General features: G+C 33.6%; 3 protein-coding genes across 7 annotated transcripts in view; 1 reads left to right on the forward strand and 2 right to left on the reverse strand.

Moving 5' to 3' along the window:
* The window catches only part of Syt1 (Synaptotagmin 1), a 176477-nt gene that overhangs the window by 17629 nt on the left and 135561 nt on the right, over positions 1–23287 (forward strand). The gene's annotated exons all lie outside the window — the stretch shown is intronic.
* On the reverse strand, positions 426–4930 carry LOC142225317 (seminal metalloprotease 1-like). Its single transcript, XM_075295091.1, has 2 exons — positions 4702–4930; positions 426–1039 (listed from the first exon to the last, which is right to left on the reverse strand). The coding sequence occupies exons 1-2, from the start codon at positions 4928–4930 to the stop codon at positions 426–428; spliced, it is 843 nt and encodes a 280-aa protein (XP_075151206.1).
* On the reverse strand, positions 15601–19905 carry LOC142225319 (zinc metalloproteinase nas-15-like). Its single transcript, XM_075295092.1, has 2 exons — positions 19674–19905; positions 15601–16225 (listed from the first exon to the last, which is right to left on the reverse strand). The coding sequence occupies exons 1-2, from the start codon at positions 19903–19905 to the stop codon at positions 15696–15698; spliced, it is 762 nt and encodes a 253-aa protein (XP_075151207.1). The 3' UTR covers positions 15601–15695.

The following is a 23287-nucleotide window of genomic DNA, read 5'->3' on the forward strand; positions in this document are numbered from 1 at the left end:
ATATTGAATATTAAAAGAGAGAAGTTCACCACTGTGGTATCACAATGGACTGAATAGTCTAAATGAGGCTGATATATCGGGCTGCCACCTAACCTAACCTACATAATATTAAGAATTCTATAAACTAAAGACATTTCAAATAAAACAAATTCATAGTCCTTTCTTTAACATTTTTTATTGAATTTAAAGCATTTGCAGTAAAGCAACTTTTCCTTACAATTATATTGTTTAAATTATAGCCTTTAATAAAAAGTCGACAATTTAACTAAACGCTTGTATATGTTAGTTTGTGCAGACATGTATTTAATCTTAGTGAAAAAAAACATAAAATATTCGTTCGGGTTTGATTTTCCTAATTCCTTTTTCTCCTTGTTTTTTTTTTCAAGCTTTTCTCATTTCATTTTATTCCCATACTAAAAATATTTCTACAGATCGTTGATCTCATTCCCAGCATCTATCGGATTTGGATTTACATTTTCATAATTGCCATCAGGCATTTCGGTTACCGGCTTCATTGTACAATTGTACATAATATTCAATTTGGCAATATCCTTTTCACTCAAGTGTTCACGTTGACCAATATTGGCAGAAGTATCCAGCGGTGTTATTGTCTCCATTCCATTTACTGTGAATCCTTTGCGTCCATAATGCATTATACTTTCATAATCATAGCCAACACCAAAATCTGTTATTGTGTCATTAGAAAGTTTGTGGAAAACATGTTCTTTCCCAGGTATGATATTTTCCCAATTGACAACGATGTAATCATCACGATCGGGTGACATATGTTCATGATAGAATCCAAGAGTATGAAGCAATTCATGCATTATAACAACTGGGTTAGAACACTTCGGTAAATTCATGTCCAAATTTAATCTTTGAACTTTGCCACTATAGCCAACTCTTGAATGGCATCCAACCATTATGGGAGAGATAGTCAAATAGATCTTGATTTTTTTAGTTGCCTCACGAAAGCGTATGCAGGAAACCGATTCCAGTGTTGACATGGCTAACTTAATGCTATTGATGAAGGTTTCATCTGAAAAAGATTGGCCATTATAAAGGGTATTTATATTAAACTAACGAGGCTAATTATTGTCCTGTTTCCATATAGCGAACGATAACTTATTGTAATTTTTTTTTTAAATTGTAAACGAAAATTTCACCAGCCCAACGATTTTTTCTTTAAAATTTCAGTAAAATTTCAAAGGCATACAAATAAGTTCAATTCTAACAAAAACAGAATATGTTTTTCGTACATTTCTCAAAAATAGCAAGAAGGAACTAGAGCGTGGTTAAAATGGGAATGATCTGGCGCCTAAGATTTTTTCTTTATTTTTAGTTCATTTTTGCTTTTCGTAAATGGTAGTTAAAAATCCAAAAATGTCTGAAAATTTTCGTTAATTTAATGAATCTCAAAATTTGGAATACAATTTTCGCACGAGATAGTTCATATTAGTAGTTTACTATGTTACTGTGTTATGGGATTCTAAATCGAGTTACTGCTTCTATATCGCCTGGCTTTTCGTTTGGTATACAGAAACAAGGTATTTGATTTAAAGGGTGATTTGTTAAGAGCTTGATAACTTTTTTTTTAAAAAAAACGCATAAAATTTGCAAAATCTCATCGGTTCTTTATTTGAAACGTTAGATTGGTCCATGACATTTACTTTTTGAAGATAATTTCATTTAAATGTTGACCGCGGCTGCGTCTTAGGTGGTCCATTCGGAAAGTCCAATTTTGGGCAACTTTTTCGAGCATTTCGGCCGGAATAGCCCGAATTTCTTCGGAAATGTTGTCTTCCAAAGCTGGAATAGTTGCTGGCTTATTTCTGTAGACTTTGGACTTGACGTAGCCCCACAAAAAATAGTCTAAAGGCGTCAAATCGCATGATCTTGGTGGCCAACTTACCGGTCCATTTCTTGAGATGAATTGTTCTCCGAAGTTTTCCCTCAAAATGGCCATAGAATCGCGAGCTGTGTGGCATGTAGCGCCATCTTGTTGAAACCACATGTCAACCAAGTTCAGTTCTTCCATTTTTGGCAACAAAAAGTTTGTTAGCATCGAACGATAGCGATCGCCATTCACCGTAACGTTGCGTCCAACAGCATCTTTGAAAAAATATGGTCCAATGATTCCACCAGCGTACAAACCACACCAAACAGTGCATTTTTCGGGATGCATGGGCAGTTCTTGAACGGCTTCTGGTTGCTCTTCACTCCAAATGCGGCAATTTTGCTTATTTACGTAGCCATTCAACCAGAAATGAGCCTCATCGCTGAACAAAATTTGTCGATAAAAAAGCGGATTTTCTGCCAACTTTTCTAGGGCCCATTCACTGAAAATTCGACGTTGTGGCAGATCGTAAGTCTATTCATGATGAAATGTCAAAGCATACTGAGCATCTTTCTCTTTGACACCATGTCTGAAATCCCACGTGATCTGTCAAATACTAATGCATGAAAATCCTAACCTCAAAAGAATCACCCTTTATTATTAATTGTTTTGTTTGAAAATGTTGTTTTAAAATTAATCTCTAAATATATCAACAAATCCATGGGACCTCTTTAAAAAGTTGCATACCTTGGCGTCTTGGGATGAGCCATGATATCAAATAACAAAATTATTCCAAATTTCCAAAAGTAATTTTTATACCCTGCTCCACACTGTGGAACAGGGTATTATAAGTTAGTGCATATGTTTGCAACACCCAGAAGGAGACGAGATAGACACATGGTGTCTTTGGCAAAAATGCTCAGGGTGGGTTCCTGAGTCGATATAGCGATGTCCGTCTGTCCGTCTGTCCGTGAACACATTTTTGTAATCAAAGTCTAGGTCGCAGTTTTAGTCCAATCGACTTCAAATTTGGCACAAGTATGTGTTTTGGCTCAGAATAGATCCCTATTGATTTTGGAAGAAATCGGTTCAGATTTAGATATAGCTCCCATATATATATTTCGCCCGATATGGACTTATATGGCCACAGAAGCCAGAGTTTTACCCGAATTTGCTTAAAATTTTGCACAAGAAGAACAATTAGTACTATAGTCAAATGTGCCAAATTTTATTGAAATCGGTTCAGATTAAGATATTGCTCCCATATATATCTTTCGCCCGATATGCACTAATATGGACCCAGCAGCCAGAGTTTTATACGGACTTGCTTGAAATTTTGTATTGGCATAACACTTGGTCGTATAGTCAAGTGTGCAAAATTTGATTGAAATCGGTTCAGATTTAGATATAGCTCCCATATATATCTTTCGCCCGATATGGACTTATATGGCCCCAGAAGCCAGTTTTTTGTCCGAATTTGGTTGAAATTTTGCACTAGGAGTACAATTAGTAGTATAATCAAGTGTGCAAAATTTGATTGAAATCGGTTCAGATTTAGATATAGCTCCCATATATATCTTTCGCCCGATATGGACTAATATGGTCCTAAAAGCTAGAGTTTTGACCCAATTTGGTTGAAATTTTGCACAGGGAGTAGATTTAGCATTCTAGCTATGCGTGCCAAATTTGATTGAAATCGGTTCAGATTTATATATAGCTCCCATATATAGCTTTCGCCCGATTTACACTCATGTGACCACAGAGGCCAATTTTTGCTCCGATTTAGTTGAAATTTTGCACAAGGAGTAGATTTAGTATTGTAGCTATGTGTGCCAAATTTGGTTGAAATCGATTCAGATTTAGATAAAGCTCCCATATATATCTTTCGCCCGATATGCACTTATATGGACCCAGAAGCCAGAGTTTTATCGTTTTTTATAGCTTGAAATTTTGCACAAGGAGCACAATTGGTAGTATAGTCATGTGCGCCAAATTTGATTGAAATCAGATTTAGATATAGCTTCCATATATATTTTTCGCCCGATATGGACTTATATGGCCCCAGAAGCCCGAGTTTTGCCCAATTTGGTTGAAATTTTGCACAGGGAGTAGATTTAGCATTCTAGCCATGCGTGCAAAATTTGATTGAAATCGGTTCAGATTTATATATAGCTCCCATATATAGCTTTCGCCCGATTTACACTCATATGACCACAGAGGCCAATTTTTAACTCCGATTTAGTTGAAATTTTGCACAGGGAGTAGAATTAGCATTGTTGCTATGCGTGCCAAATTTGGTTGAAATCGGTTTAGATTTAGATATAGCGCCCATATGTATGTTTTTCTGATTTCGACAAAAATGGTCAAAATACCAACATTTTCCTTGTTAAATCGCCACTGCTAAACTTCTAATACAAATATATCGAGCGATAAATCATAAATAAACTTTTGCGAAGTTTCCTTAAAATTGCTTCAGATTTAAATGTTTCCCATATTTTTTTACTAAAATTGTGTTCCACTCTAGTGCATTAGCCAACTTAAATTTTGAGTTTATAGATTTTGTAAAAGTCTATCAAATTATGTCCAAATCAAGTGATATTTAAATGTATGTATTTGGGACGAACCTTTATATAGCACCCAACACATTTGACGGATGTGATATGGTATCGAAAATTTAGATCTACAAAGTGGTGCAGGGTATAATATAGTCGGTCCCGCCCGACTTTAGACTTTCCTTACTTGTTTAAATAATATTTCGAGAAGTTTAAATTCTACATGTTAACGTTCATTCCATTAAAAAAGAATTATCTACATATTTGAAATATACCCTAGTATCATATCAAAACATAGAATATCATACTTACTATATTTGCTCGATATTTTATAGTAGACTGTGGCGCGAGGCCATCTGAAGGAACGCTTTACAGCTCCATTTTTCACAACATCGACAATCATATCATCCAGTAAATATCCACCATCTAACTCAGTATCAGCGTCTTCAATATCCGGATAATCCAAAGGGGCACTCCATGTATTAACGAACACAAGGGACAATATGCCAATGAGAGGAATGAAATCATATCGAATATTCATTGCTTCACTTTATGAAATTGTATCTAACACTGAAGTGAAAGGTTGGAAATTATGCCATTTTATAGCATGCAAAAATCAAAAAAAAATTCTAAGCACAAAGTTCACTGAACACTTATAAAATTCGTAGTCAATGCCATTTTATAGCATCCAAATGAAAAACAAAAAAAAAAACTTTTTAAGAACAAAGTTCACTGAACACTTATAAAATTCGTGGTCAATGTTTGAGAATTGTAAGACAAAATTATCTGAAGTTATCATATTTTATTCATTCAGTTTCTTAGTATAAATATGGTATTGCCCAAATTCGAGATTTTAATTAGAGAAATATATACGCCTACGTATTCAATAGGGTTGTCATTTTAAAAATTAAAATTTCAGAATTATCCAAAATCTCCACTAATCCATATAATTTAAATTTATTTGGGATAAATGTATTAATAAAATAAGAAAAGAGATCAAGATCTAACGTTAAGCGGATCAGACTATACGCCTCCCTTCACGAATAACACTCAGTCAAAGGTATTGTGTATATCCCACAGTTAATATCAAGAGTTTTCCAATAAGAGGTTTTTTATACCCTAAACCGCATAGTGGTCAGGGTATAATAAGTTTGATCATCCAAAAAATGTGCCTAGCAAAAATATTGATTTTAGACCCCATAAAATATATACAGATCGACTCAGAATCATCTGCTGAGTCGATCTAGCCCTTGGTGTCCGTCCGTCGGTCTGTCCATGTATTTGTTGTTCACAGGATTCCGGTTGCAATTATTAACCGATTTTGATGAAATTTGGTACAGGAAGCTTTTTGGGCACAAGAACGAACGCTATTTGGAAGAAATCGTATCAAATTTAGATATAGCTCCCATATATATGTATCGCTCGATTTCGACAAATGGGGTCACGTTGCACTTTTTTACTAACCGATTGTCGTCCAATTTAGCACAAAATAATCTTCAGCATCACCCTTTAAGTTTGCAAAATTTCATCGAAATCGGTTCAGATTTAGATATAGCTCCCATATATATGTATCGCCCGATTTTGCGAAATTAGGTCATAAAACCCTTATATATCAACCAATCTTTTCTCAAAGTTGGCTAAATGTAATCTTCTATAGCACTAACTATATGTGCAAAAAATCATCGAAATCGGTTCAGACTTAGCTATAGCTCTTATATATATGTACCGCCCGATTTTTCTAAATTTGGCTATAAAACCCTTTTTTATAAACCGATCTTACTCAAAGTTGGCCACATGTAATCTTCTATAGCACTAACTATATGTGCAAAAAATTATCGAAATCGGTTCAGATTTAGCTATAGCTCTTATATATATGTACCGCCCGATTTTTCTAAATTTGGCCATTTATCAACCGATCTTACTCAAAGTTGGCTAAATGTAATCTTCTATAGCACTAACTATATGTGCAAAATACCATCCAAATCGGTTCAGATTTAGCTATAGCTCCCATATATATGTACCGCCCGATTTTTCTAAATTTGGCTATAGAACCCTTATTTATCAACCCATAGGACTCAAAGTTGGCCAAATGTAATCTTCTTTAGCACTAACTATATGTGTAGAATTTCATCGAAATCGGTTGAGATTGAGATATAGCTCCAATATATGTGTATAGGCCGATCTTCCCAATTTGGCCATAGAAACCTTACTTATTATCCGATCATACTCAAAGATGGCTAGATCCAGTCCTCTATAGTACTAAAGGTATGTTCAAAATTTCATCGAAATCAGTTGATTTTGAAAAATGTGTCCCTAATAGCCTTATGTTTGATCATAGAGGCCTCATTTCTTAACTGATCTTACTCAAATTTTGCACAAGGTAACCTTTTGTGGTATTAATTAAACCCGCAAAATATTATGCAAATTGGTTCAGATTTACATATAGCTTCCACATATATGCATCGCTCGATTTTCAAAAATTTAGTCATAATACTCTTATTTATTAACCAATGTTACTCAAATTTCAAATTTTGATGTACTAGCCGATCGTATTTATACGTACTTGTAGCTCTTACATAAGAATATTGCTCAATTTTTAAAAATTTGGATATATTACCCACACTAATTGAGCGATTTTCTTTTTTTTTAATAATTGGCTCTATATTAGTGGCATACTAACTCCGTAGGTGCAATATCAACTACAGCCAGTGTTGCTAGAAGTAGGGGAAAATCCCTATATGTAGGTTTTTTCTAATATTTAGCGACTCAACACAATTTGTAATAATTTTTACATTTTGGTGACTCTAGAGCAGGAAATTAGAAGCCGGCAAGGCTTGATCTTTAACAATGTGTGGTAACAACAGTTACCACTCGTGCCAAAAAAAAAAATCTAACAAAATTTTAAGATTACCACAAATTACCATAAATCTACCAAATAAATATTTCTATCAAACTTTTTGTCAAAACTTTATTCCTGTAGAAAATTTTATAAACATTCTCTTTCTATAGATTTTTTTTTTTCAAAATTGTATTTCTATAGAATTTTTTTTTTTCAAAATATTATTTCTATAAACAATTTTCTCAAAATGTTATTTCTATGGAATTTTTTCTCAAAAGTAGGGAACTTTTTTTTGTCCTTGTAGGGTAAACCGAAACTTTTCCGTGGCAACACTGACTATGAGCTATAGTCAGATTGATACAAAGCACCCATAAACATGTACCCCTTAATTTTCTTAAATATGCAACTGCGGTTTATCTCCCAGACCTATATCAATGATACCCCACAAATGCTTATGATTACTAACTCAGAAAGGGTGGTTTAAGGTATGCTATAGTCGGCCCCGCCCGACTTTCTAATGGGATTTTTTTATATTTACTCGTATTAGGTGGATTACATAATCCTTATCCTTAAATCTAAGGAATTTATGTGGTAAAAGTAGGCTTAAAGTTAAGGATTCAATATTTCAGTTAGTTCAAGGATAATTTCTTTAAATCAAAACTGTGTTTCTTTACTTCAAGGAAAACTTGCCTTAGTTCAAAGACATATGACTTTAGCGGAGGGACACAAATTTCCAAAATTTGTGCCCTAAATTTAATAAAAAAAAATTTTTTGAAGCAAAGATTATAAATTTTTGTTTTAATTAAAATTTCATTATATTAAGAAAATTCTCCTTAATATTTTGTAAGTTGAGCATCCCAAAACTTAGGTTGCGAAATCTTTAATATCACATACATTTTTTTTTCAGTGTGGTGGGTTTAGTTTTTTTGAGTTTATTGTTCCATGTTTGGTATTGGCGTAATTTCAAACTTGTCAACTCTGCTAAAAAATACGACAATTATATTCCGGGGATTTTCGAGATTTCTATTATCATTAACGACATCCCTGCACAGGTCAAAGTAACAATGTGGTATTCATTACCTTTTATAGAAAATAAGTGTAGTCAATTCAGTAGCTACAATCTGCAAAAATCAAATTTTAATGAAGATTTATTGTTAAACAATTAAGACGTATAGTTTTAATCGGCTAAGCTAAGTGGTCGAGATATATTAGCTTCTATTGGTTAAACAATTAGTCTACCACAAATTTGCTTAAAAAAAATTATTAAACAAGTAAATACGGCCGTAAGTTCGGCCAGGCCGAATCTTATGTACCCTCCACCATGGATAGCTTAGAAACTTCTACGAAAGACTGTCATCCACAATCGAATTACTTGGGTTGTGGTATATTAAAACTTCTTAACATCGTTTTCTAAATTGTGAGTTAGTCTATACGTGGTATATATTAGACAAAAAAGTTATGTATAGGCAAGTCCACAAATAATTACGAATCGATATGGACTTTTTGCACGATTGAATTGAAATATGTGGGTCGCTTATGTGGGGTCTATATACAATTATGAACTTGATATGGACCAATTTTTGTGTGATTGGGGATCGATTTATCTGAGGACTATATATATAACTATAGACCGTTTGGACCTAGTTAGGCATGGTTGTTAACGGCCATATACTAGCACAATGTACCAAATTTCAACTGACGCAGATGAAATTTGCTCCTCCAAGAGGCTCCAAAACCAAATCTCGGGATCGGTTTATATGGGGGCTATATATGATTATGGACTTATATGGACCACTTTTGGCATGGTTTCAACCAGATCGGATGAATTTTGCTTCTCCATAAGGCACCGAGGTCAAATCTGGGTATCGGTTTATATGGCAGCTATATATAATCATGGACTGATATGAACCAATTCCTGCATGATTGTTGGATACCATATACTAACATCACGTACCAAATTTCAACCGAATGGGAAGAATTTTGCTCTTCCAAGGGGCTCCGGAGATCAAATCTGGGGATCTGTTTATATGGGGGCTATATATAAATTTGGACCGATGTGGACCAATCTTTGCACGGTCATTAGAGACCATATACTAACATCATGTACCAAATTTCAGCTGGATCGGATGAAATTTGTTTCTCTTAGGGGCTCTGCAAGCCAAATCGGGGGATCGGTTTATATGGGGGCTATATATAATTATGGACCGATGTGGACCAATCTTTGCACGGTCATTAGAGACCATATACTAACATCATGTACCAAATTTCAGCTGGATCGGATGAAATTTGTTTCTCTTAGAGGCTCCGCAAGCCAAATTTGGGGGTCCGTAAAAGTGGACCTATATGACCCATTTGCAATACCTCCGACCTACATCAATAACAACTACTTGTGCCAAGTGTCAAGTCGATAGCTTGTTTCGTTCGGAAGTTAGCGTGATTTCAACAGACGGACGGACGGACGGACATGCTCAGATAGACTCCGAATTTCAACACGACCCAGAATATATAAACTTTATGGGGTCTTAGAGCAATATTTCGATGTGTTACAAACGGAATGACAAAGTTAATATACCCCCCATCCTATGGTGGAGGGTATAAAAAGGTAGACTTTTTGTTTCAAATATGTTAAAAACAGGGTAAGGAGTAATAAAATGGTACAAATTATTTAAATTTTGTCGAAAAAAATGCTAAATCCATTCTAGAAAAATTGCGAATTTGTGGAAATATTTGAGGTCAAATGTTTCAGGCGCAAGCGTTAGAGCATTAAAAATCATACAATATTATAAAAAATTATTATTTTTTTTTTTTTTGGCAAAATATCGTATTTTTTTAATTCACATCCAAAACACTTAATTCGGATAACACCTTAAGATGTGATGCAAATTCCGTGCAACGACTGTGGAAATGGTGGACATCCGTCCTATGACAAGTCCATGTTAAATTCATCGCTTCTGCGCCAATTTTTTACCACTTCCGGATCCAAAAAGAACATTTCCACGTTTTTTTGCTGGGTAGCACCTCATCATTGGGATAATCCAAAGGAACATGCAATGTACTGACGAATGCAAAAGACAAAATTTCCTACGAGAGAAAAGAAACCACTTAGAAACAACATATTAAATCACTTATTCTTGCTTTGTTGTATCCCATACTAATGTGAGAGTTCAAGAATGTATTCATTTTATAGCGAAATCCGAAATGTATAGGCTTTCTACCAACAGAGTTCAGTGGACGCAAACCTCATTCTCTATCACAAAATATCTTGAGACAATTTAATACCATCAACATTATCTAAATTATCTATAAGACACCCTAATAATAACAACAAAAGATCATATACACGTATTATATTAAAGTATTATTAGCACAAATATATAGTCATACACTGCCAAATAAGAAACATGCTTATATTTTAATTACCGAAAATTATTTGACTAAGATATTTGGATAAATCGTCAATCATCTCATCAATGACGCTATTATCATAGATAATCCGTTTGCGACTGCACAAAGCTGTAAACGTCGTAAACATCACATACGCGTCGTAAATGTAGAACAACTTACAAACGTCGCATTCTCAATATACTTCATCAGATGGGCAGCGAATACGATGATATCCAAGATGATGATGATGTTCGAAGAATATCTTAGTTTTGCACGCAATGGATTCATCTAGTCTAGTTGAAATAATTAAATTAATAAAGACTAGAAGGTCCTACAAGATAAAGAGTCAAAGTGCGGATAGCATTCTACGGAGCAAATTCACTATGAACAATGTGTTAAATTGTTAAACAAACTAATTGACCAGAAGATAAAACTTGAACGTGTAATAGAGTGTGTTCGAAATTTTTGACAAAAATCCTGGGGACAAGTCTTTTTGGAGGGTTAGAAGAAGTCTTCGAGGTAAAAGCAAAATCCCTCCATTAACACATTGCAATAATAAAATAGTAACTGATCTCGAAAAGGCTGAGTTACAATACATAAACTTTCGCTAAATCCAAGGGCATCACTTCACATTTTAAACATTCAATAGATAAACGGGTATATTCTATGCACTGACAAAAAAATATTGTCGTGAGGTCAAAGATTTCATGTCTTTAAATTACGAATGCAAATTTTGCTTAGCATAGAAGACACCTTTCTTTAGTATAAAGTTTTTTCCTTGTCCAAAATTCGATAAACTTTTCAATGAAGTCATATTGTCCTTATAATTAAGTGATTTGACTTAAAAATGGGTATCATAACATGAAAGAAAATTTTTTGGGGTAAGGTCAAGTTGACTTTAATAATTCAGAAAAATACTTTAAATTTAATGAAATTGTCTTTAAATTTGTTATCTTTTTGCATTTTGACCAGAAAGCAAAAAATCGTTCAAATATAGGACATGTTTTTCAACACTTTATTTTAAAGACGTTTTTTATTTGAAACATAGCATAATTTCTCATGAAAGTCGAGTCTAAATTTGGAAAATAAAATTGTTGTTAACTCGTTTTTAAAGGACTTTGAAAGCATATGAAGAAAAAAACTGAAAAAGTGAAAAGCTAAAATTTGCTTCCTAGAAGCAAGTACATAAAACCCGAATTTAAAAGAGAATTGTGTCTTAAAAGTATCCTTACTTGTATCATCCACTTGTTTGGCTAGAAATCAATACCAAAATTTTGTAAAGTAAAAAAAAAATCTTTGGAATCGGGAATGCTTTTTTTTTTAGTGTGGTTAACATGTTCAAAAATGAAGAACCGAGACTCGATTATTCCAACTTCACTGGCAGAATTTTGTGGAATTATTTACACTTGAAAGTCATCAAAATCTCCTGGAGTTGATGGTATTTCCAATGTGCTGATTTCAAATTTACCTAAAAAGGCTCTCAAAGTGATTGGAAACATAATTAACGGCTGTCTTCGACAAAATTATTTAACTGAAAGCTTTAAGGTTGCTAAGGTAACAGGTTGGCTGATAAGACTAACAAAGAAAAACACATTTTTTTGTCAAAATTCGTTTTTATTATTCAACATAGTTCCCTTCAAGAGCGATACAACGATTATAACGACCTTCAAATTTTTTGATACCATTTTGGTAGTACTTCTTCGGGTTTACCTCAAAATAACAGGTTGGCTGATAAGTCCCCGGTCTGACACATAGATGGCGTCGCTAGTATTAAATGCATATTAATTTATATATAGCACCAAACTTCAAATGATTCGTGTCAAAATGTGACGTCTGTAAGTCAATTAGTTTGTGAGATAGAGCGTCTTTTGTGAAGCAACTTTTGTTATTGTGAAAAAAAAATTTAAAAAAAAAAAAAGGAATTTCGTGTGTTGATAAAATACTGTTGTCTGAAGGGAAAAAATACGGTGGAAGCAAACACTTGGCTTGATAATGAGTTTACGGACTCTGCCCCAGGGAAATCAACAATAATTGATTGGTATGCAAAATTCAAGCGTGGTGAAATAAGCACGGAGGACGGTGAACGCAGTGGACACCCGAAAGAGGTGGTTACCGACGAAAACATCAAAAAAATACACATAATGATTTTAAATGAACGTAAAATGAAGTTGATCGAGATAGCAGAGGCCTTAAAGATATCAAAGGCACGTGTTGGTCATATCATTCATCAATATTTGGATATGTGGAAGCTCTGTGCAAAATGGGTGCCACGCGAGCCCACATTTGACGAAAACCAACAACGTGTTGACGATTCTGAACGGTGTTTGCAGCTGTTAACTCGTAATACACCCGAGTTTTTCCGTCGATATGTGACAATGGATGAAACATGGCTCCATCACTACACTCCTGAGTCCAATCGACAGTCGGCTGAGTGGACAGCGACCGGTGAACCGTCTCCGAAGCGTGGAATGACTCAAAAGTCCGCTGACAAAGTAATGGCCTCTGTTTTTTGGGATGCGCATGGAATAATTTTTATCGATTATCTTGAGAAGTGAAAAACCATCAACAGTGACTATTATATGGCGTTATTGGAGCGTTTGAAGGTCGAAATCGCGGCAAAACGGCCACATATGAAGAAGAAAAAAGTGTTGTTCCACCAACACGGTTGAAAAAGACTGTTTTTCATATGTTTGGCTATAAACATTATATGTTTGGAACACAAATTTTTAAACACAATATTTTTGAGTGCAAGCATATAATGTTCATAAACTAGCATAACATGTTTGGGACATATATGTTAATATGTTAGAACATATTATGTTTGGGACATAAAATGTTTGTAAATATAATATGCTTGGATGCAAACATATATTAATTTAGAAATAGCCTATAAACATATATGTGTTTAGTAGCTTGGAGCGCTATTTAACAGGGAGCGATATTGAATTAAGTTGGTGGTTGTGGCTTGTTATTACAAAATTAACATTTTATTTTTCCTTGGGCAATTGATCAGCTACTTCTTTGATCCTTACAAACTGTGTGGTCCGCTGTTCGAATCCCCGTCCGTCAAAAAGTAAAATTAAAAAAAATTATAAAATATAACAATTTCTTCTACAATGTTTGCATTACAGAAAAAGGTGCTAAGAACTAAAAAATCTCGTGGAAGTGAGAAAGATGTGGAGGAATATACAATTAGGCAGAAACAACATTTTGAGCATTCAGATCGAAAACCTATGTTGTTAGCACCTATATTACCTGTTTATTTTCATAATTCATTATGATTGTAAATATATTTATATATAAATAAATAAATAAATAAAATTTTGAGCACAATATTGTTTGGGAGAAATTTTTAAGCATATAATATTTTTGGGTGCAAAATGCTACCAAATATATTATATGTTCACATAATAACATATTGTTTTTTGGAAGACAACATTATTGAATTTGGATGCAAAAATATAAAATGTTTGGAACTCAGACTACCCAAACATATATTGTTTAGACCAATATGCTTTCAAACATATTATATATTGGAAGAGATCAAACAAATAAATGTTTGGGCAATACCCAAAAATGTATATGCTTGAAGCAAAATATGTTTGGGAGTATATGTTACAGAAGCGATTTTTTGTGAGGGTGAAGACAACGCACCGTGCCACAAGTCATTGAGAACGATGGCAAAAATTCATGAATTGGGCTTCGAATTGCTTCCCCACCCACCATATTCTCCAGATCTGGCCCCAGCAACTTTTTCTTGTTCTCAGATCTCAAAAGGATGTTCGGCTGAAATGAAGAGGTGATCGCCGAAACTGAGGCCTATTTTGAGGTAAAACCGAAGAAGTACTACCAAACTGATATCAAAAAATTGGAAGGTCATTATAATCGTTGTATCGCTCTTGAAGGGAACTATGTTGAATAAAAAAATTAATTTTGACAAAAAATGTGTTTTTCTTTGTTAGACCGGGGACTTATCAGCCAATCTGTTATATAAGCTTGAAGCAAATTGTGTTTGGGATATATGTTACAGAAGCGATTTTTTTTAAGGTATAGACTCTATGATTATTCCTCAGACAATTCTTTGATTTTTGCAGTCCAGTTTGGTTTCAGAAAAGAGCACATCGCTATCAACCAAGTTAAAAATAAATTGGTAGTTAACAATATTTCCAGAAAACGCGAGCACATGTTTTTGATTTGAATATCGCATGGGTTTTCTTTATTTACATACAAAAAAAAAACTATGATTCAATCACGAATTAATTGATCCAATTAATTTTGTAATTGAAATGTCTTCAGGCACAGAAATGATGAAGTATCAATTAAAAAATTAATGATACTCTTAATTTGTGTGATTGATTTTTGTTTAATTAAAAAACTTGTTGAATCACTTAAATTTTTAATTGAACTTTTTGTTTTTTAAATCCAATTAAGACTTTAATTGTCAAAATTTTCGTGAAAATTTTTTGTGTGAAGGCATCATTTTTTTCATGTCGCATCATGAAAAATTTGTGAAAAAAATATGTTTTTGAGAATGGTTGTTCGTAAAAAACTACATGATTTTATGGAATAGTTTTAAAGTTTATATATTCAATTTTCGGCAAACAATTTTTAATTTGAGTAGGAACACTATCTTATTTGAGGAAAGATGTTTTCAAATATATTTAAAAAAATATATATAAAACAAACATCATTATGTTTCGGCAGTATCCAAAAATATATATTTACTTCCTGCACAATATGTTTGGGATATATGCTAGAGAAGCGATTTTTTTTTTTTTTTGAGGGTATACGCATATTGGATACATAGGAATTTCATACTTTTATATAAATTTATAAAATCATTACATAGTTTTTACAATTACTTACTGTTGGTGTTTTTCCCACTACCTATTTGCAATAAAACATAGTGAAGTGAAGTATGGGTTATTTATTCTCTTAAGATTTAAAGACATTTATTCAAATTGAATGTAATTTTTTGGACATTTGGATGTTCGCAAAATAAAATATTTGTTTTGTTAACAGTAAAATAGCCATCATAATTATTTCATTCTATTGGTTCCTAAGGCTCTACTGTGATTGTAGGTTACATTGGACAATTATACATGGCATTCAATTTGTCAATATCTAGTGGACTTAAACCAATCCGTTGACCAATGACAGCACTACTGTTATGTGGCACTATTGTTGGCAAATTATTCACAGTGAATGCCTTCCTTCCATAGTGCATTAAACTGCTAAGGTCATACCCATAACCAAAATCGGTAACAGTCTCATTACTTAGCTTTTCGAAATTGAATTCTTTTCCTGGTGTAATATTTTCCCAAATGATGGTAACGTAAGAATCACGATAGGGTGACATGTGTTCGTGATAGAATCCGCAAGAATGAATCAGTTCATGTATAACGTTTGGAACGGATCTACAATGCGTTGCATTAATATTCAAATTTAACTTTTGAACTCCACCACTACGACCAACTCTAGCACTGCAACCAGTGCCTTCCGAAACAATATTCACATAGGAATAGGTTAAGAAATTTGCTTCAACAAATCGGACACAGGAAACCGACTCTATTTCACGCATGGCTGTCATGATAATAGCAACGAAATCTGCATCTGAAAATTAGATAAATAGGAGTTAGATTTTTTTAATGAATAATTACAAATATCTAATGTTCAACTTCAACTTCGATTTCACAAAATCAAATATTTCAAGAATAAATTTTTTTCAGAAAATTTGTGTCAAAAATTATAGAAAAGTCCAAATCAATTGTATGTAGTCGTTTAATTTTCTGAAAATCGATTATTCGCCTTTTGATATTCAGCAAAATAAATGGAAAAGTGATGTAGAAATTTGTGAAATTAAATGTTGATCTTTCAATCATAGTAAAAGTATAGTATCGATTTTCCAAGTTGTTAAAATGTCAAGAGTAGATGTTTTAAATTCCGATCAGTTATTTTCACTCTATCTACCCAAGAGAAGGTAGCGAAGTTCAAGTGGCTTATCACACCCCAGCAAAAAAATTGGAAGTTCTTCCAAAGACACAACTTTAAAAGCTCTTCCAGAAGATGCAAACCCAATGATGTTCTTTATTTTAACTACCCAGCAAGTTCTTTTAATTAAATTTTTTATAACTTGGTTTTTTCATACTTTCAATGGGTAATTTTATCTGTTTTTGTTTCAAATAGGTTAAAAACAGAGTAAGAATTCACAAAATGATACAAATCATTTAAATTTTGTCGAAAAAAATGCTAAATCTAATCGGAAAAAATCGTGAATGTTTGAAAATATTTGAGGTCAAACATTTCCGACAAGCGTTAAAATCCATTAAAAATTAAAACAAGTATATACGGCCGTAAGTTCGGCCAGGCCGAATCTTATGTACCCTCCACCATGGACTGCGTAGAAACTTCTACGAAAGAATGTCATCCACAATCGAATTACTTGGGTTGCGGTATCTTAAAACTTCTTAACATCGTTTTCTAAATTGTGAGTTAGTCCATACGTGGTATATATTAGACAAAAAAGTTATGTATAGTTAAGTCTACAAATAATTAGGAATCTATATGGACTTTTTGCACGGTACGTAGAGAGCCAGAATTGAAATATGGGGGTAGCTTATGTGGGGTCTATATACAATTATGAACTTCATATGGACCAATTTCTAAATTGTGAGTTAGTCCATAGGTGGTATATATTAGACAAAAAAGGTATGTGTAGGTAAGCCTACAAATAATTACGAATCGATATGGACTTTTGCACGGTTCGTAGAGATCCAGAATTGAAATATGGGGGTCGCTTATATGCTATTATGAACTTGATATGGACCAATTTTTGTATGATTGGGGATCGATTTATCTGAGGGCTATATATAACTATAGACCGATATGGACCTAGTTAGGCATGATTGTTAACGGCCATATACTAGCACAATGTACCAAATTTCAACTAACTGGGATTAAATTTGCTCCTCCACGAGGCTCTAAAACCAAATCTCGGGATCGGTTTACATGGGGGCTATATATGCACCCTCAAAAAAAATCGCTTCTCTAACATATGTTCCAAACATATTTTGCAGGAAGCACATATATTATTGGATACTGCCGAAACATTAATATGTTTGTTTTATGTGAGCATATTATATGTTTGGAAGCATTTTGAATCCAAAAATAGTATATGCTTGGAAGAATTCCTCAAAGAAGATTGTGCCCATTTCCTCAAATAATTTTCACTTCCACGACATTTTTGAGTTCTTCGCATCTTTTTCTGTAATACAAATATGCTGTTTTTTTTTTTAATGTATATTCTCTTGGTTCCGAATGTCTATTCTCTTTATTCCGAATACTCATTCTAATATTCAAATTAAATAATATTTAGACTTAAGCATATTACATTTTTGGCCTTATCATGAAACAGTTTTCCGAAACTATATACAAGCCGTTTCACAGAAATTGCTCTCACTTCATTCTCGCTGTGTTATGGTGATATCTTTTTATTCAACCTTCCCGGTTTCCATCTCTATTTCTTTCTCTATACTAACTCTCTCTCTCTCTCTCTGTCGCTCTCTGAATAAAGTATCACAACATATATATGTTTACTCGAAATTTGTAAATTTATATATGTACACATTCACACATATTATTTTTATGAAACATTCATGCCCCAAACATAATATATTCTAACATATTAACATATATGTCCCAAACATTTTGTGTTAGTTTAGGAACATTACATGTTTGCACTTAAATATATTGTGTTTAAAAATTGTGCCCGAAACACATTTTGTTTATATCGGAACATATGAAAAACATATTTTTCTAACAGTGTGGTAATGGACTGATATGGAACACTTTTGGCATGGTTGTTAATTATCATATACTTCCACCACGTACAAAATTTCAACCGAATCGGATGAATTTTGCTCTTCCAAGGGGCTCCGGAGGTCAAATTGGTTTATATGGGGGCTATATATAATTATGGACCGATGTGGACCAATTTTTGCATGGTTGTTAAAGACCATATACTAACACCATGTACCAAATTTCAGCCATATCGGGTGAAATTTTCTTCTCGTAGAGGCTCCGTAAGCCAAATCGGGGGATCGGTTTATATGGGGGCTATATATAATTATTGACCGATGTGGACCAATTTTTGCACAGTTGTTAGAGACCATATAGTAACACCATGTACCAAATTTCAGCCGGATCGGATGAAATTTGCTTCTCTTAGAGGCTCCGCAAGCCAAATCTGGGGATCGGTTTATATGGGGGCTATATATAATTATGGACTGATGTGTACCAATTTTTGCATGGTTGTTAGATACCATATACTAACACCATGTACTAAATTTCAGCCGGATCGGATGAAATTTGCTTCTCTTAGAGGATTCGCAAGCCAAATTTGGGGGTCCGTTTATATGGGGGACGTAAAAGTGGACCGATATGGCCCATTTGCAATACCATCCGACCTACATTAATAACAACTACTTGTGCCAAGTTTCAAGTCGATAGCTTGTTTCGTTCGGAAGTTAGCGTGATTTCAACAGACGGACGGACGGACGGACATGCTCAGTTCGACTCAGAATTTCATCACGACCCAGAATATATATACTTTATGGAGTCTTAGAGCAATATTTCGATGTGTTACAAACGGAATGACAAAGTTAATATATGGGGGTATATTAACTTTGTCATATGTTGGAGGGTATAAAAATTATTTTTTTAACATCCATTTTTTTACATCCAAAACATTGAATTCGGATCACACCTAAAGAAGTGAATGCAAATTCAGTGCAACGGCTGTTGAAATGGAGGACTTCCGTCATATGACAAACCCATGTTGAATTCATCGCTTCTGCATCAATTTTACACCACTTCCGGATCCAAAAAGAACATTTTCATTACTTTTTTGGCCATGCTTTTTTTGCTGGGACAATACTAAGAATCATTTATGAAGTTATCTTACTACGATGAAATACTTAGAAATTGAGGGATGGAAAACTTTTGATATGTTTTTGCCCGAGTCAGGAATTTCCCTACTCAGCGATCATAAATCATATCTTACCAAATACACTCGATATTTTGTAATACACAATGCCACCGGGCCACTTGGCGGAAGGATTTATTGCTCCGTTTCTGGTTAAACTAACAATCATATCGTCCACCAAAAAACCATCATCAACTCTTGTACCAAACTCCTCCTCATCATTGGGATAAACCAAAGGAGCACTCCATGAAGTAACGAATACAATGGACAAAATGCCAATGAGAAAAAAGAAACCACTTAGAAACTCCATATTAATTCACTTATTTCTGTTTGTAATGATGTTGTATCCAATACTGATGTGAGAGTTCAAGAATTTATTCATTTCATAGCGAAATCCAAAATGCAAAAATGCGAAAGCCAACAGAGTTCAGTGGACGCAAATCTCATTTTATATCACAAAATTTTTGAGACACTTAATACCATCAACATATATATCTAAATTAGTTAGGTGTCGTATATACAATAAGCCCTAATAAGAACAACAGTAGATCATATATTATGTTAAAGTATTATACCCAAGAAACTTCCATACACTGTCAAATAAAAGGCTTGATTATATTTTAATCTCAATGATGAATTATCTCCTTTCTATTAGCAAAAGCCATTTGACTGAGACACCTGAATATATCGTCCACCAACTCATCAATGCCGACATTATTAACCATAGTTCATACGAGGGCGGTTCGGAAACTTTTTAGCCTATCAATGAAAGAGAATTGTTCGTTTTTCAAAAAATATTTGTATTTTTCAATATATTCTCCTGAAACTTCAATACACTTAGTCCAACGCGGTGCAATGGTTAGCATGCCCGCCTTGCATACACAAGGTCGTGGGTTCGATTCCTGCTTCGCCCGAACACCAAAAAGTTTTTCAGCGGTGGATTATCCCACCTCAGTAATGCTGGGGACATTTCTGATGGTTTTCAAAACTTCTCTAAGTGGTTTCACTACAATGTGGAACGCCGTTCGGACTCGACTATAAAAAGGAGGTCCCTTGTCATTGAGCTTAACATGGAATCGGGCAGCACTCAGTGATAAGAGAGAAGTTCACCAATGTGGTATCACAATGGACTGAATAGTCTAAGTGAGCCTGATACATCGGGCTGCCACCTAACCTACCTATTCCAACGCTTTTCCAGCAATTCTATCCCTTGATTAAAATAGTTTTCCTCAAGGTCTTCAAAATAGTGGTTTACAACTGTAATTTCATTTTCATTTGAGGTAAAACGCTTGCCAGAAAGGAACTTTTTTAGATTTGGGAACAATTAAAAGTCACTGGGAGCTAAACTAGGAGAATAAGGTGGGTGGTCAAGCAACTCGTACTTTAATTCGTTGATTTTATCCATTGTAAAAACACTCTTCGTGTTGTAAGCCAGGGCGTTTTTCTCGAATTTGTACATTTAATTTGGGGAAACTTAACCACGACCTTGATCGTGTGTTTCGATGGGCAACAGGTAATGGTCTGCTACTAAATCCACAAAAGTCTAAATGTTTGATTATACACAAGAATAGAAGGTTCTCTTTGTCCAATGCTGACATTATGTTGAATGGTCAAAAAATCGATGTAGTCACTAGTGCTAAGAATCTTGGAGTAGTATTCAATAGCACATTGAGTTGGTCAAGTCATGTAAACACAGCCGTTGGACAAACAAAACTACGTGCTTTATGGGTTAGTCATTCCTACGCACCAGTCAATATTCGACTTCTCCTGGCGAAAAGTCTTTTGTTACCGGGTTTAATTTACGGATCTGAACTCTTCGCGAATTGTGACTCCGTGAGCAAAAATAGACTTAACGTGGCATTCAATAGTATAGTTCGTTATGTGTATGGGTTACGCAGGACCGATCATGCTTCGCATGTTACAAACTCCCTCTTTGGCTTTAGTTTTAATACCCTGCTTAATGTCAAGTCGTTAGTATTTCTACATAAATTGATTTACAAACGGAAACCCAGCTATCTCTATGATAAAATTCGGTTTACCAGATCTGATAGAAATAGGAATATAATACCCTTTTTTAAGGACAAGTCTTGTATCCGAATGGCAGTTCTTTATTGGCACAATACGTCTCTGGAACACTCTACCACCCGATATACAATGCATCAACAACGCATCATCTTTTAAGAAGAGTATTCAAAATTTATTTCAAAATTAGAATATTTATCATAAAAAATTTACTTGTAGATATAATATAGTATCACAATTTCAATAATCAAAAATACAATGCAATTGAATATTAAAAGTAATTTCTATATATATATATATATATATATATATATATATATATATATATATATATATATATATATATATATATATATATATATATATATATATATATATATATATATATATATATATATATATATATATATATATATATATATATATATATATATATATATATATATATATTTGTTCTATTATTATTAATACAATTTTTATTTATTTTAATTTTAATTTATTTTCTTTTTATCTTTAAATTTAATTATTGTACTTATTATTAATCGGATATGTTTTAACATTTATAATCCTGCACTGTAATTATAAGATTTTAATCTTGTTGTGTAGGTACTCAATAAAATGAAATGAAAAAAAAAATAGCAATAGTGCTCTGAATTTATTGTTTTATTTACCCTTTTGCAGATAGTCAATTAATAAAATACCTTTGAAATCGCAAAAAACCGTTGCCATAAACTTACCGAGCCGATTGAATTGTTTTTGCCTTTTTTGGGGCACTTCCTCCAGCTTCAGTCCATTGTTTGGTTTGTTCTTTTGTCTCTGGAGTATAGTGGTGGATCCATGTCCCATCAACAGTTTTGAAACGATGCTTAAAATCATTTTTATTTCACTTAAAACGATCCAAACATGCTTGAGAAATGATCATTCGTATGCGGTTTTGATCGACTGTTAACAAATGCGGCACCCATCTTACAGAAAGCTCTTTCATCTGTAGTTCTTCATGCAAAACTAAATGGACTCGATCATTTGAGATGCCCATGATATTAGCAATTTCACGCACTTTTATTCATCGATCATTTAATACCATATCATGCACTTTGGCTACAATTTCTGTTGTTGTTGCTGTTTTTGGACGACCACGTTTAAATTCCGCCACCCAATTGTTTACTGTTGCATATGAAGGAGCACATTCACCATATCATTATGAATTTCTTGTCGCGATAAACCTTTTTTATGTAAACATTTAATGACAGCACGTATTTCTAATTTTTCCATTGTAACAAAATTGCGAATGCGTCTTTTTTGAACACCTGTTTCTATATGAAGGAGTTGTCAGAGCGAAACAAAATTTAACATTTGTTCATAACACAGATGGAAGTTTCCAAAACACTTAACTGTTTTCTCTTTATACCGCGCTTCCAAAGTTTCCAAACTGCCCTCGTATTGCACCTTCAAAGCGTGGGAAATTTTGGACATTTTCTTGTTTAATTCGTTGTATCTAATGCGATTCTTGTGATCTTCAAATAGTAAATTTAACAATTAATTGGTCTTATTAATAATTAAGTTGATGTTGATTTGCATTATTTTCCAAATAAAAACTGGAAAATGTTCTCATCAAAAATTTTTGGTTAGATTGGGTGAAGTCCAACGATTCTTTGTTTCTCAATCCTAAT

The sequence above is a fragment of the Haematobia irritans genome, chromosome 2 (genome assembly GCF_050003625.1).
Source record: "Haematobia irritans isolate KBUSLIRL chromosome 2, ASM5000362v1, whole genome shotgun sequence".
Classification (NCBI taxonomy): domain Eukaryota; kingdom Metazoa; phylum Arthropoda; class Insecta; order Diptera; family Muscidae; genus Haematobia; species Haematobia irritans.

Bases quoted from the DNA above. Each gene is read 5' to 3' on its own strand.
- LOC142225319 (XM_075295092.1), bottom strand. From the start codon at position 19,905: ATGGAGTTTCTAAGTGGTTTCTTTTTTCTCATTGGCATTTTGTCCATT. The intron at 16,226-19,673 runs GTAAGATATGAT...TCTAATTTTCAG, and splicing joins CAAAATATCGAGTGTATTTG to ATGCAGATTTCGTTGCTATT.
- LOC142225317 (XM_075295091.1), bottom strand. From the start codon at position 4,930: ATGAATATTCGATATGATTTCATTCCTCTCATTGGCATATTGTCCCTT. The intron at 1,040-4,701 runs GTAAGTATGATA...AATCTTTTTCAG, and splicing joins TAAAATATCGAGCAAATATA to ATGAAACCTTCATCAATAGC.